The 15,840-nt window shown below is 43.8% G+C and overlaps 1 protein-coding gene across 2 annotated transcripts in view; it reads right to left on the bottom strand.

The window, feature by feature from the left end:
- Positions 1 to 2,434: 2,434 nt before the first annotated feature.
- Positions 2,435 to 15,840, bottom strand: part of prmt3 (protein arginine methyltransferase 3) — a 52,945-nt gene continuing 39,539 nt past the window's right edge. For both annotated transcript variants that reach the window (XM_070834748.1, XM_070834669.1), the window contains exons 14-16: positions 12,029 to 12,079; positions 11,199 to 11,286; positions 2,435 to 2,643 (exon numbers count right to left, since the gene is read on the bottom strand). In XM_070834748.1, the coding sequence (XP_070690849.1) occupies positions 2,534 to 2,643; positions 11,199 to 11,286; positions 12,029 to 12,079 (249 nt within the window). In that variant the 3' untranslated portion in view covers positions 2,435 to 2,533. The remainder of the gene's footprint in view (positions 2,644 to 11,198; positions 11,287 to 12,028; positions 12,080 to 15,840) is intronic.

The following is a 15,840-nucleotide window of genomic DNA, read 5'->3' as shown; positions in this document are numbered from 1 at the left end:
TAAAAATACGGTGTTAACTATTTAACTAATGTCTTCAGGTTAGTTTACTTAGGCTTGTATAAGGCAGGAGCATTTCCTATAATTTAAATAATCATCTTTCTAAAATATTTCTACCATATTGTTTTTTTTTTAACGCATTTACTCCCACAGGCCTGTGTTTTAATACACTAACAAACTCAGACAAAAAAAAATAAATGTTTCTCTACAGGCTCAACATAACGTTGCCTGTCCTGTTTCCTGTTTTTAACCTGCGCTGATTTCGCGACAGCTGAGGAGGTTTGAGGCAGCCTCCCCGCAGAGACCAGCGTGGACACGCCGGGACACGCAGACTCCCACTCGGGGCCGCTCTCTTATCATGCACCGTGCGCTCCTCCGCTTGTAAATCTCCGTCCGTTCCAGATAAGAGACTGGAGAGGGTGTATTAGCCGCCGCCTTGACTTTAATTACATTGTCAACAGAGAATAATTGTAATTGATTTCTGCTCGTCTCCCGGAGTCCACTGAACACACGGGCTGCCACTGACACACACACACACACACACACACACACATCATGCCAACACATCTAGTTTTGATTCTCGTGGGCATTTTAAATGTTTCATCCAAAGAATGGGTGGCTACTGTATCTTTGGTGTCTCCGTCTTGTGTCCTGATGGAGCAGCAGCCTCGCGGAGGGGCTTTCTTGGTGCCTCCTCGTGCTCGTTAATTACAGGAGCTGGTGTAATTAATTGATCGCTCCCACTGTGTCGCCTGAGTGATAAGACGTCGCATCCATCCGATGCGCCTGGAAAGTAGTGATTCAGCGGAGGGAGGTCACCCAGAGGCCCACGGCTCCCATCATCATCACCATCATCACCATCATCATCATCATCATCATCATCAGTCCTGGCTGACAGGGCTTCTGCTCTTCACAATTCAAGTTTGGCCGATTTGTGCATCTGCCTCAGAAAAAGCATTCAAAACATCTGGTACTTGAAGTAGTAAGGTCTGCTACTGAGTGCTGCCCGTTCAGTTCATGCTGCTGTTGTGTTCTAAACAAGAATACGAAGCAAATGTCTCACTGCTGGTGGGATTTTTCTCAATCTAGATGATAATTTGGCTCTCAAAAAGGTGCTCAGGGAGAAGCGGTCAATCCGGGCCACCCCAGAGAAACACCCTAAATAAATGTGGAGTAGATTTGGCCAATTACTGTAAAGACAAAGTGTCTGAATCTGTTGGGAAACAAGAATAAAGTTCAACAGAAGGTTGCAAATATTTTGACGTGATAAATACGTAATAATAATTTCCTTTATAATGAGTTTATAAACCTGATGGCTCATTTTAAAGTATAGTCTCTCACTATGACACTATTAACATAACTGATATCTGTACTGTAAACAGACAGCTTATTAAAAGCACGTATCAGATATCACAACGCTACAAAATCAACTGTTTCAGCTCTTTTTTTTCTTCAGGAAATGTCAAATGAGGAGTTGCTGCAGGAACTCGGCATGTCTGCAGATTCCTCTCCCTCGTCCAGGTAGTGTGACATCAGGTAGAAAGAGAAACTATTTAATGTACTGTGGCTGAAGAGTGCACAAAACACAAGTAGACTCTAAAGGACGGTTTCCTTTTCAACCCAAACTTCCAACGAGCACCTCTGTCCCTGCACAGAGGAGCCTGTAATTGTGAGTACATGCACTGTTTGCAGTCAGTGGGCAGAGCAGGCTGTATTAATATAATGGCAGAGAGGACAGAGAAGCAGTTGAAATACATCAAAAGAGGTGACTGTCAAATTACCTAAAAAGACAGCCAGGCTCATAGTCTGCTCCTCCTCCTCCTCCTCCTCCTCCTCCTCACACATGACTACACGTTCTCAGACTCCAGGATTCATCATCTGAGGCTGAGAAGGAAGGAAAAATCTTTAATTGTAAGCAGAGCTGCTCAATGAAGTATGTAAAGAGGCTTCAGTCAGCCTTTTTAAAGCTTAAATTCATTTCACATTGTCCCAGTAAACTCACAGAAGATGGATGGCGGCGCGGTGAGATCTCACGCAGCTCAAAGTAGGACAATAAGGAGGAGAATATGGAGGGAAATTAAGAGAAATGCTTGGCTCTTAAACAAAGAGCTTGCAGCCAGGTCCTCTTGTTGGTTTTTTTTTTGCTTTTGTTGGATATTTTGGTCAGACGGTGTGTAATGGTGCATGATGAGAACCTTCTGAACCATTCCTGCTATTTTCAGACATCCAGGTTACATATAATTGTTGTTCCAAAAGCATTTATGAGGCTGCATTTGGATGTGTAGCTGGGGCCTGCATTGAAATGCTCTGGAAACAAGGATTATAATAACCTAGACGCCGAAAACTGTTTATCATGTTCCCAGATTCTTAAAAAAAAAAAGAAGAAAACACTCAAAAAGAGAGAATCTTACTGTTATTTTGTTTTATTACAGGGCAAAGAAACAAGCCTGACATTTGAAACATCAAAGCTGAGAGTTTATGGTCAATAAAATAGCGGGCTGTGGTTGCTGGTTGTTGTACTATGTGATGTCTGATGCTACTGCAGGATGCAAGTCTGCGTCATGCCTCCGAGGTCAAGGGTGACCAACAGCGAGCGAGGGTCCTTCTTGTTTTTACGCACAGTGATCTTCCCCCGTAGCTCGTCCCCTAGAGATGAGGTCAAGTGGAGAGAAACACAAATATCAACTGACAGTTTGTTTCACTTTGGAGAAGCCCTTCACAGGAGAGACCCTCCCTCCTCCGTGTTTGTGGGAGTGATAATCACTGCACGCAGCTGCTGAGGGGTTAAGCTGGAATGAAAATCTGGACTTTTGGTGCACGGATGTGTCTGAATGTTTGAAGGAGAGGCAGGACATGCTGGGCTTAAAGTTAAAGATTATCTAAAAGTTCAGACTCACAACAAGGATTGTCGATCACATCCGACAATAAGACATTAACTCTTTGGACAGAAATGAAAATACAAAGAGTTGAGAGAGTAAAAAACAAGAGCGCAAATAAGATTGAGGTAGAATGCGGAGCAGAGAGAAGTTCTGGCTTTCTAACACAGGTGGGAAGCCCCAAAGCAGCAAACACCTCTTTGACAAGTAGAGGACATCCATGCATACGGTACAAATGACTAAAAATAGCAATGAAATTGAAAATACTGCATGTAGGCCACGTAAAGACATACTGTAGCTGTTTTCATGTCTCAGGATAAAACTACAACCTGACTATATGTGCTACGAACGCTTAAAAAGATGGGTAACACTAATATTAGTGTGCCTTCTTTACAGTTCAGTGGACAATGTTTAAGTAGGAGGTGAAGGGAATCTGCAGCAATACACACTAACACGTATTCATTATTTTGTCAAAGTGGAAGAGGCTCAGTTGATGCTACTTTGCAAAGGGTCATGATGTCCCAAAGATAAGGCCTACATTTTCCATATCAACAACAAACTTCATGAAAAGACCACTAACAAAAATGTCTTTGTTCATCTCTCAATACTTTGACTGTTCCAGCTTGTCTGAGGGTCACAAATGTGTAGTTTTATTTATTTATTTTATCTCAGTGTAATCAGCAACTGTGGGGGTCATTCATGTTAGTATAACTATAAACTTCATAAAACTATGTTTATTTGGTTAACTTTCTCTCCCAGCTACATTTGTTTTGTATGTATGGATGTCAGTAGAGTTACTCATGTTTGCTCCTGTGCACTATTTTTCCCAACAGGTTGTTTGAGAACAAGTGTGTGTTTTATCTTTTTGACTATATTTAAAGTTCAAGCAAATAAAAACATCCATCTGATTTCCCTGATAACCATCCCCACTATATCACGACCATTAACTCGTACGCTCGGAGAACACCAAAAGGCAGAAAACTATTTTACTCAGTCCTACATGCTGTCGATCAGTGTGTTCAGAATTAAACAGAGATGAATAACTGCTAATATGAGGAAACGTTCCTGACGCCCTGCAGCAGTACAGTGCTGCTGAGCTCAGGCCTCTGCAGGACGGATGGAGACACACTGGCGCTTATAGAAATGATGATGTGTGTAAAGGCCATGTGGTTTAATGTATGTTAATAAGTGTGTGTGTGTGTGTGTGTGTTTAAATGAATGCAGACCCGCTGAAGTCTCCAGATGGCCGTGAGAAGGAAGCGCATTTACAGTGAGACGCACAAGCGATCGTGAGGCCTGGAGAAGAGGCTGATGATTATGACGCATAATCACTCTGATTAACTTCACGTTTGACTGCTGGAGGTAAATGAATGTTTATCCACACGGCAAACAAGCATCCTCTCGCCCCCACACACACTACTACACCCCCCCCCACACCCCCCCACCCGTGCTATGTACTCTTCATTGCTGGAGGTTAGAGGAGGACAGGGAGAAAAAATGCTGACTTAGGCGCTTTCTCCAGTGAAGCGTCCGCCATCGCTACTGTCACGTCTAACTCGTTACCATGCCGACGCCGCTGTCACAGAGTCTTTGCTGCTGGCGCCGCACTCTGGGTCTGTCACTCCACTGCAGAGGGGGCCGACGGACGCGGCGTTTAGACCGTGGCTGCTGTTCTGCAAGCAGAGTGTACTAAAGGAACACGAGCTAAACTCTGTAGTTCCAAAGGAACATCAGCACATTTCAGATTAGGGTGCTGCACATAGAGTCAGATGACAGACTCCCTCTTAGTTGGAACAGCACATATATAAAAGCTTTACAGTTCATTAAACCTTTAGTAATAAAGCACCAGTAGAAGTAGTAATGGCTGTTTTTTAGATACATTTCATAAATGCTGAGAGCGACACAAAGTTAAAGGATCATTTTCTTTTTTTAAAACCTGGGCCATATTTGGGGATCAAAATGACTGGTAGCAACACAACGTTTTGGAATTGGTCCAATAGGTCTAGGCAGCATCCACAATGGCTATAATGAAAATCTTTTGGGAAGCTATTGAAACTGTCTCTTCAAAACCAGCAACCCCTGTGTTTTGTGAAGTAAAATTACTATTTTTGTCAGTGGAGTCTGGTGGCTTTGAGGCGAGCTACAGAACAGCTGCTTCTTGTTAAATCAAAAGGATCTTAAAAGTCAGCCTCTGTAAGGATCCTTTCTCCAATGTAGTCACACACTTCGAATAACAATCTAAGCCTGTCAGTGGCAAAAATCTTTTAGTGGACATGTGGTTGCCCCAAAATATTTCATTACAGTGACAGCTGAAGGGCTCTACTAGAACAATTCCAAATATAGGGCTAGGTTTAAAAATAGTGGAGTTATCCTTTATGGCCCCGATCAGACAGATTGGTTAGATTTCTGGTTTTGTTGTACAACTAGTAAAATACTGCCTGAGTCCAGCTTTTTACTGCAGGCCGACAAACTGAAATGTTGCAAGGCTGGAACGGATGTAGCCTGTAATAACAATCTAAAAGACACTGTCTGCCCCCCACTCCATCACCAACTTAATGAACTGGGTCAGTGGTTGACAATATGGCGCAAGACAACCCAACTGTAACAGACAAGGTCACTACCACACATGGCAGGTTTGTGTTTCTTCTGTGTGGCGTAACACTGGTGATATTTGTAAAAGGCTGATGTGTCATCTGTGTGTGTCTGACTTACAGGATGCTGACGGTATATTCACATCTAAGCAGCTCCTCTTTCTTCAGCTTATACCAGATTTCAAGTGGTGCTTAACCTCACCTCCTAAATACAAACAGCCATCTAAGTTGAATCAGTGTGACTGCACACACTACAGGTATTAGATTAAGGATATTCCAGCCCTGCACCATCTGGATCTATTTTCCCTTCAGCTGTCTATAAAAAAAAACAGGAACAAAACAAACAAATCATCTTTGCTTTCACTTATTTTAAAGGAAATGACACAACACAGAGCGTCAAATTCTGGTAACAGGGCCTGATGCTCATGGGAGGAAGCAGGCGGCAGCAATCAAACTCAAGTTGGAAAAAGGCCGATAAAGGTCAAAGGAATAATTGCTTGACCTTTGGTGACCTTCTGTTAAAACCCAACTGAAAGAAAGATGTGGGACCAGAGACTTTTGCCCTCAAAATAAAACTGCCCAGATGTCCAAAGTATTAAAAGATACAAAGCGAGCCACAAGCTGAATGTCTGTTCAGTCGTCGTGCGACTACAGCAGCTCTGCTGTAATCAGTCAGACCAAATTCCCATGGAAGAGGGCCTCAGTGCCTTCAGTAAACTGGCCACTCAGATGCTGGGAGAAAGAGTTAACCATGTGTGGAAATGAGTCGGGGAATGGAGCCGCGATGTCGTACATCAACATGCCAGTGTCATTAAGCACAACCGGGCCCAAAGAAACAGCCTCTCTCAGCCCAGCGCAGCCTCTCTCCATGAAATTACACTGGAAGTACATGGCTCACGTTAGTGATTCATTTAAACTGTTGTCATTTACATTTTAACAATTTAGCTCACACTCCTACAGTATCTGCAGCTTCATTCAGAGACGGCAACAGTAAACTGAGCTGAAATTCACTGTTACTGATTTGCACAGTAGAATAAAATAATGTTCTTTAATGGGACAGAGTGGTTTAAAACTGATTTTTATTCCACAGAAGGGGAATGCCAACAGTAATACATAGTAAATATTATTACTAAGAAATATTTCATTCCATGTGAAGTAAATATTACCTCAGGGTCTCCCTAAAGTCAGCAGTAGGAGTCCAACACGCAGAGCTGAATTAGCCTGATGGTGCATTTAACAAATCCTCCCAATGTCTCAAAAAGTACAGGGAAAAGAAATGCAAGCTGTCAGTAAGCAGAAAACCCAAAGGTGAACTCAGTGACAATGACTTTGCTCTTTGGGATCCTATCTGTCATCTAAATGTAAAAACATTTGGATGAGACTTGTGGATATACGGCAGACTTCAGCCCCCCTCCCTGACACTGCAGTGATGCTCATGGGTGATCTCTCTGGCACCCTCCCTCTTGCTCCAATCTACCTTCATTCAATCTGTTTCTTACTTGTCAGGCCTTCCCTGTTCAGAGCTGGTGGGCCGTACATCCCACACACCACTCTGTAGACACCAAACCAGCCCGTGTGTTGAATTACAGCCGTTAAGAACTTGAAGCTTGGCCCGGCCGCTGCTGTTCGACAGCTCAAGGACCTTCTGAGTTCAAACAAAAGGGTGGGTCGGGGGGGGACGGGTGGCTGAAGCTGAGCCTGGACAGGTGAGGGCGGGGGAAAGAGGGGATCAGGAAGAGCTACAGCACCACTCGGGAATGAGGAGGTGAGTCATGAAAGTGGGTGGGAACAAAGACCACCTGACTGTCCAATGAAAGCCCTGACAAGAACAAATGCCCACGTTCCAGCTGCTCTGAGTGGCCCTCTGTGCAGGTAACCAGGCCACCGCCTCACCTTGAGGATCATGGGACTTTCTTTTTTTTTGTAAAAAAAAAAAAAAAGAAAAAGGAAAAAAAGTGTGACCTCCTTTCTATGGTGAACATTAAGTAGGTAAAACTGTGAAGAAGGACCCTCCTCCTCAATACTCGAGCTACACAAACACACCAGAGCATGACAAATGATTCGCTGTTTAATTTATTACGCTGCCAGCCGGGAGGATTTGCAGGGATGTTTTGTTCCAGCCTGCTGCGTGCCTTTTCTCTCTTCCGCCGGCACCTCCCACAGAAGCGCAGTCTTAGAGTTAATTACTGCTGCACTCGTACAAACACATCAAATAGGATTCGGTCTCCGCTACGATAAATCACCACAGACAGAGTCGGTATTAAAACAAACCACTGGTAGTTTATGCCTGGCCCTCACTACAGCCGATCAGAGCTGAAGGTGCTTCTCAGTCAACGCCCAGGAGGAGAGGCCACTCTGTGTGTGTGTGTGTGTGTGTGTGTGTGTGTGTGTGTGTGTATAAGACAGTTTTGTCATCTTCAAGGTGACTTGAAGTTCTCTCTTATAGCCAGAGGGGAGTTTAGTGTAGAAGGATGCAAGTGCTCTTGTGAGTTTGAGTGTGTAAAGGAGCAGTGTGTGCGTATGTGTGTGTGTGTGTGTGTGTGTATGTGTGTTGTAAAGTACAACAAAAGGAGCCTACTAGCAGAAAGCTGGTGAATGCTGTTAAAAACTCAATTTCTGGTTTACGGCCCCTGTAGGAGGCTGGGGACTGTCAGGGTGCTGGGGTGGAGCGAGCACATCAATAACCTGCCGCTCACTCGCACACTCCCGACTGTATTTCGTTCTTCCTTTAAACTTTTCCTCCTAACTCGGCTCGGCTTACACATAAAAGCGCAGTCCCACATTGATGGATCTTTAGAGCTTCCCTGTCAGAGCAAGCCAGAACACAATTGTCTTGTTTCTGAGCTGAAGCTGTGTAAACATGTGTGTTTACATGTGCGTATGTTTGCTGATGCCATAACATGTCTCAACGGCAGAGTAACCAGGAGCCAAGATAGTCTGCTAGCTTTAATGTCAGGTAGGTTAAAAAAAAAAGAGAAAGAGAGAGAGAGAGAGAGAGAGAGAGAGAGATATGTGTGTGTGTGGTATTAATGATGCTTTAAGATTTGATTTGATTTGAAATCATTCATTCATTCATTCTCTATGCACACTCTGCAGGGTTACTGGGGACAGAAGCCTATGGCAGCACTCATTGGGCAAGAGGTGGGATACACCATGAGAGGTAACCACCAACCATCACTATCACCAGTCACACCAACACTCACACCTCCTGGCAATGTAGTGTTTCCAATTCATTCTAGCCTAAAGGTGGTTGGAGCGCAGGAGGAAAGTGGAGCACACGGAGGGAAGCCATAAAGACACAGTGAGAAAATGCAAACGGCACCAGCCTGTGGTTTTGAACCTTTGACATTCTGGCCTTAAGGTGGAGCTAATGGAGTGTTCAAACGGGAAAAGGGTTCATCTTCTCAGGTGTGCTAATGTGCTCGGTAAATGTCATGACAATCTGCACGTGATTCTAATATCTCTTTTGTTTAAATGGACATTTTGGCGTGATGTTGGCACAGGAGGTCAGTGGAGTGATCAAAGCATGGATGGATGGTTCATCCAGTCGGGACCATTTACTAGTACTAGTTTTGTACACGTCTTGTCATTGACCAAAGGGACCAAATTGGCCTGATGGTGTTTAAAAGGTTACGAAAAAAAAAGGTATTGTTTCATATTTACAAAAAACTGCCCTTGAAAAGTGGCACTGGTGCCTGCGAAGGATGATTAATCAATCGAAGACTCGGCATTCATCACGTTTCTTTGCTCATCTATTCTGGTTTTTCAATTAATTTCTCACTTGTCTGTATATGCATGCATGAGTGTGTGTGCATGTACGCAGACGCATACACACACATAAAAACACACACACATTCTACACCAGAAAGTCAAACAAAATCCGACTCTGTCTCGCCCTGCGGTTTCCTGCTCCTGTACTGTGTTAGCATACGGTCGTCCTCAGCTCTCAGATTCAGCTCTGTTTATCTGACCCAGCGGAGCGCGACGCCTGCGATAGCACTCGAGCAGCGTCAGAGGTTTTGACGTTCTTATCGTCTTGGCTGCCACCGGTTGGGGCTGAACGTGGCTAAGGGCCGCCTGACATCCAGCGCCTCCGTCCCTCAGCGGGTCATTTATTACAGTAGACTCCATCTAATATCTGGTCAGCAAGTGGACAGCCGGCCCTGAGACTCATCCATCCTCACATCAGCAGACACATCTGTGATTCCAATTATGATAACGCGCACAGAGGGCCAGAGCTTACCGCAGTAATAAACACAGCATCATTCACACAACATCTGTAATGACTGAGCGCGTAGGGAACAATCAAAGGTAATTATTATACATTTTAAGAATGATCACAGGCTCATGACACAAGTACCAATAACAACAGAGATTTGCCCTGTGTTTAGTTAATTAAAGCTTTAACATTTACTGTACTAAACCACACAGACTCCCTGGGACAGATGATCTGGAACACATTTATGTGCATTTATGTTTCACTTTTCTTTGTGAAATGAAAACGCAAGATAAGATGCTGATGTGACTTTTCGTGACAATGTAACTCACACTAAAGAGCAGGACAAGAGTAAATGCTGAAACAGAGTGCAGCTGTGGCACAAGCTGAGCAGACGAACCTGGAAGTGGGCAATTTCTTCTTTTACAAGTTACACAGTCTCACTTTAACATGACATCCAGTGTGTTAGATATCAAGGGAACAAGGTTTTCTGTGATATTCAAATCTTCCTACAGGTTTAGAACATACTTGTTTGTATGGGAGTTTGGCAGTCTCATGAGTGTGTGTGTAGAGTGAAAGTCTTGATGGACCTCGACATACAGTCACACACAGTCATACACTTTGGGTGGCTCCACTCTGACACTTAACAAACCTACATGTCTATGTGGTTGCAGAAAACATTGCGCAATGTTTGATTCAATTCAACACAATAGAAATCTCATCATAGCTTGCCATACGGTGATTTACCGTGGAGATTCTTCAAAAATGGAATCTGAAATACTTTTTAAATTGATATATGGTTAAATCCCTTTGTATGCTGAAAGTGTAAAAGAGCACATTTAGGTTCTCTCTACTCTGATAAATTGAGTGGATTTGTTGGGCTGCACTTTGTCCGGCTGGCACTGCTGTCTGATTTAATCACTTCAGTAGAAAACATATTTGCAGCCAAGTTACCATGTACATGGCCACACGATGGTATTTTTACTTTAGACCAAAAACATTAAGATGTCCTGTCATGTTTTCTGGAGTTCGAACCTGCAGGAAGCCATTTCCGAGAACATCCATACAGCTACGCCTCAAGGCTTCTGCACCAGTTAATAAAACTTTAATCTGCTGATACAGTGATTCTATAAATATTTCACTGGTCAGTTACAAAGGGCTCCACTTGTAACATGTCATGATTCAGATGCCTGCAACTGGCTATCAGATGAAGTTTTACATGCTGTCTCTGATGGCTGAATGTGATTTGTTTTGATCCCTTGCTGTCTCTGTGGGTGACAGATAACGGGTGTCAACCAGCCTGACTACATCTCCACCGCAGACAGATTACCTGCCGCAGCTCGCTGATGCACCACCAAAGTCCACAAGAGGAAAATAAAATCAGGAATGAAAGTAACAATGTAATGCAAACCTAAATGAAACACAAACCTGAACCTCCTGCCGTGGGAATATGTATATGAGAGTTCTGTACATGTACATACACCGCCTGGCCATGTGGTGGTCTATGTCTGTACTGACCTGTTTGGACAGAGAAAGGCTTCTCCAGTAGGAAGACCGTCTGCTTCCAATGCGTCTTTGTGACCTGAGGACCCGTGGAGAACATCACCTGGTGTGGTAATATGTGAAAAAAAAAAAGCAAAGACATTAAGCAGTGCTTTAAATTCTCTTTTTCACTTTGCAAAAACACCAATGAGCCTCAACTTGAGCCTGTGGGAAACCATGCTATTCATATTCATGATGTTTAATGTGAGTCTATTCACAATAGTAATGGAAAAAAGCAAAACAATTTAAACGTTGATAGTAATAAACCTGGAAGGACTCCAGTATGTGTGTGTTGCATTCTCAAGGAAAACTTACAGGAAGTCCTGTAAGAGTCTGGTGTAGATTAAAATAAATCAGCGCAAAAGCTTGGAATCAATCTTCTATACTATGGTTTCTGTAACTGTCTAATCGCTCCTCTGGTTCAGTCTGCCAAAATAATTTATAGTTTAGTCTGTATCATAAATGAAACCTAACTGTACTGTATTTAGGAAGCAAACAGATAATCCCATGTTACATTGTTCCAGCCTTGGCTGCCATTAGAGATGGAAATTTACTGGACCATCCGTAGTATGCAGTTTGAGTCTCAAGTACAATAGGAAGTGCAATCATAAGGCATGTCTGTGTTGCTCACAAAGCTTGGCATCGGCTGTTCCAACTGGCCGGCTCTGCTGGGTAAGTGCTTATATCAGCAGTCGGCTAGGACGCCCGTCGATTGCCAGTGAACGCCTCGGGGAGGAGGAACACGCTAAAGCGTGAACATAATTGAGTTTCCGTTAAATGGCTTGGCTGTTGCCGCTGCTGCTTACCTTGTTGCTGCAGCCTTTGTCAAAGAAAATGTCAAAGTAGCCGACAATTGCCTGCAATGAAATATGAGGGGTGTGTTAGAATGTGACAGTACAATAAACCCCTGGATTTGTTTGACTACACTGCAACCCTGACATGCAAAGCTGAGAGAGAGGCAGGAGGCAGAACAAGTCTCAGGGTTTTAATGAGCTAAATGAGCTGCTGTGTTTAGGAATAAGGCAGCAAAAACAAACTGGGAACAAACTGTATTATTCAAATATTTACAGCTATCTTAACAGTACATTCTCTCTATTGTGTTACCATAAAAGGAGACACAAGAGTTCAGATTAGTTTGTTTGCCGTGCTTACCGTGTCATTGCTTTATATACACATGTGTGTGTGTGTGTGTGTGAGAGATCAGGAGAACTGTATGGGCTGTCCTGTAGCAGATACAGTAGGTATCAAAATGTCTCCTGTGAGAACTGCATTTCCTTCCTGTAAAAACCAAGTTGGTTTTAAGGCTGAGTCAACAACAGCCCCCATGTGCTCCCTGTCACCTCATCTGGGAGACTTGTCACTGGACAAAAGAAATAAATTATATGGTGGCGGCTGTTGGGGCAATTTTGCTGACAATAAAAAAAAAAAAAACAGGTTGGTACATGAAATTAGCAAAGGTGGCTATTTTGGTGACAGTGTTGCAGCAATGTCAGAACCCACAGAATTGATCTGGAAATCGGTTAAGGAAAATAAACATAATGTGATTTTGGCTAAACTGAATATGCACATCAAAGGAAGGGAAATTAGACCACTGACAAATGTCTGTTCTCAGAGAATCAATTATTAAGTCAGCTAATTAAAAGCCTGCATGGAAATGTAGTCTCTCTTTTAAAATATGTGGCCTGCTAGTAAGGATTTACAGAGCAATAAATACAACTGGGTGAAAACCAATTCAAACACCTAAAACAAACTGAGGGAAAGTCCAATGCCAGAGTGCCTGTAGGTGACCGTTATCAGATAAGTGAGGTAAAAACCACCCCCCAGGCTTGTTTTCCTCCCATTTCTCCCCCCACCAGAGGAAGAGAGGCACTCTATCAATCTCAGGCGCACACTTGTAGTGGCAATGATGCAGAACTAATAGCTTTTAATCCTGACGCAGCTGACAACTTGGAGGCCAGCTCTCTGAGACAAAGAAGAGCCGAATCAATGCAAGAGAGGGAAAGAGGAACACAGAAGGACAGAAGAGGGGAAAGGAGGAAAGAGAGAGGGGAAGACAGAAGGAAGACGTAGAGAAAGTTGAAGGGGAGGGAAGGATCAGAAAAGGAAGAGTGGCTGTAATGTAATGTTAAAGCTGGGGGGAGGAGGTTTTTTTTTTTGTTTTGTTTTTTACAAGGGCTTTTATTGGTTTGTATCACTTGGAGAAGCAAAATACAAAACCATCTGTTCACAGCGTCTGTAAGAGTCTCCCATCTTGTATTTAAATAATTCTTTGCATGTAAAACTGGCTCGGAGATCTTTTATTCATAATGAATCTATACAGAGTACACGCATGCAGACTTAGATAATCGTGATGCCGTCAGAAGCCGTGTTCAACACACTCCCCACACAGAGGCTTCAATCAACCTTTATCGACTCAGACAGGCAGGGGCGGCACCACGAGCTCACAGTTAAACCGCTAGAAAAGAACCCAAAGTGGATAAAAGAGCATGTCAACCCAATGCAATTATGGCTTTTAATGAACGCTACAGAGACGCTCGGTGCTGAGGTAATTAGGAAATTAGCCATAATTACACGTCAGGCAGAGCGGATTCACCTCTCTCAGCCAGAGAGGCAGAGATCATCCTCATCGCGCCTCGCTGATGACAACGCCTCGTAAGCGAGATTGATTGTCACTTCTGCGTTGTGCAACTTTCACACTGCAGCGAGACGGGCAATTAAAATTTAGGCCACAGAGTGAAACTTACAAATACAAAACCAGCGGAGGAGCTCGGCGCCTCTCTGCCCCATTAAAATCACATTTGAAAGAGGAAAAAAAAAGGGAATTTTACCGCCAAATGCATAAAACACAAAATATGTGAAAGTGTTAAGACAAGCAATAAAGACCTTGGTGACTCACGCCTGATATGGACTGCAGCAAGCCTAGCTGATCAGAGGCTTTTGGTTTAAACTGGGCAGAGGGAAGAGAGTTCATCGAACTTCTTGGGGCACTTTGACGAACTTAATGATCAACCAATAAAACGGAATAGCAAGATTCAAACTCCAAATGGGGAATCTGTTATTCACTTGCAGAAGGAGCTTCTGTTTCTGTTCACCTGAAGATGGAGAAGGTGATATCGCCAAACTGTTCTATCATGGTACACATAACTTTACGCCACTGTTTTGATCAAGAAATGGTTTAAAATAACCATCCTATACTTCATCAGATTTGATTTTCTTCTTCATTAGTTCGAACTACCAAAGTCCACTATTGTGTCTCTTTTCAGCCCTGGTTCAGAGGGTCTTTCCAGCAGCTGCTACATGTTACACTTTCTTCATCAGCTATTTGCTAACTTCTGTGTAGCCCATCTTCTGTTTGGTGCCAAGCAGGTAGTGCACAGTAGGTTATCAGGGCTGAGCAAAAGGGTTCATGTGCAGTTTAGCCGAAACAATTAATTACTTAAATTAGAAATTAAACATCTCTGAGGGAATCTGTAACTGATATTCTTCTCTTTTCTGCACTGTGAGCAAACCCTTTCACATTAACACTCATTTGATTCAATGTTAATATCAAAAGTATTGATTAATGCATTCTTTATTGTCATTAAACAATAATAAGAAACCTCAAATTTAAAATTTTGTACCTTCAAAGACATATGTTCAGAATGTGTGTACCATTAATATGTGATACTTTTTAACAACCCACTGCTGTTAGTTGTATCTGAGAACTTTTGTAAGCCCTGACAAATTAAGGCCTCTGTATCCCAGTGCATGTAGGAAGAAGGGAGGGAGAGGGTTGAGATGCAAGAGAGGCAGAGACAGAGAGAAGGAAGACCGGGGAAACAAAGGGTAAAGTTAAAACACTGAGGCACATACGCACACCCACGCACCAAAAGCAGGACAAATCAGAATGAGCGTGTTTCAATTTCATCAGTGTTTAGCCTTGGGCCCCGGCTCTGTCTGTGATAAGTGATGGCAGTGGGCTCCCTGACGGCCCATGGAGGAGGCTCCGCAACACTGCAGCTCTCCGGCCCCCATTCTCTGGGAAGAGCGGGGGAAAATTAATAATTATCATCATGGATAACACCAACAGGGAGCAATTCATCATCGCTCCCCTTTCGCCTGGCTGTGTGTCAGCAAGCCGCGTGGCCCGGCCAGATACTATTATACGATGGTGGAGGGGGGGGGGGGGGGCAAGGGGAGGGAAAGGGAGGGGCGCTGAGGGGGAGGGTGAGAGGAGGCGGAGAAGAGAGGGCTAATGCGCTTTTGATGGGGTTTATCCAGGCGTGGAGGCTTCAAGCACGACCACCTCACGGGCGGGTTGGTGTGAATCCCCCATTCCCACCCACCCCCTCCACCTCCACCTCCTCCATCTCTCCTCTCAGCGTCTCCACTCGACTGCTGCCACTCCAGCGAGGTGGAGCGCCAATCAGGCTCGGCTGCAGCGCACCTCCAGTCGGTGTTCCTCACTCGTGATAGCTCTCAGGCAAACACACAGACCGCTGTACTGTAACAGTCAGGGAGGGTCCGTGCTCATGCTGGGCAAAACCTACTGTGGTTAACTGCACCACTGGCCTTTGTTCAGGTAATCTCATGGAGAAAAACACACTCAGTTAAGTACAGGGTGCAAAAAAACACAACG

Source organism: Pempheris klunzingeri, chromosome 1 (genome assembly GCF_042242105.1).
Source record: "Pempheris klunzingeri isolate RE-2024b chromosome 1, fPemKlu1.hap1, whole genome shotgun sequence".
Lineage (NCBI taxonomy): Eukaryota > Metazoa > Chordata > Actinopteri > Acropomatiformes > Pempheridae > Pempheris > Pempheris klunzingeri.
Note: the sequence above shows the minus strand (reverse complement) of the source record. Positions and strands in the feature narration are given on the sequence as shown.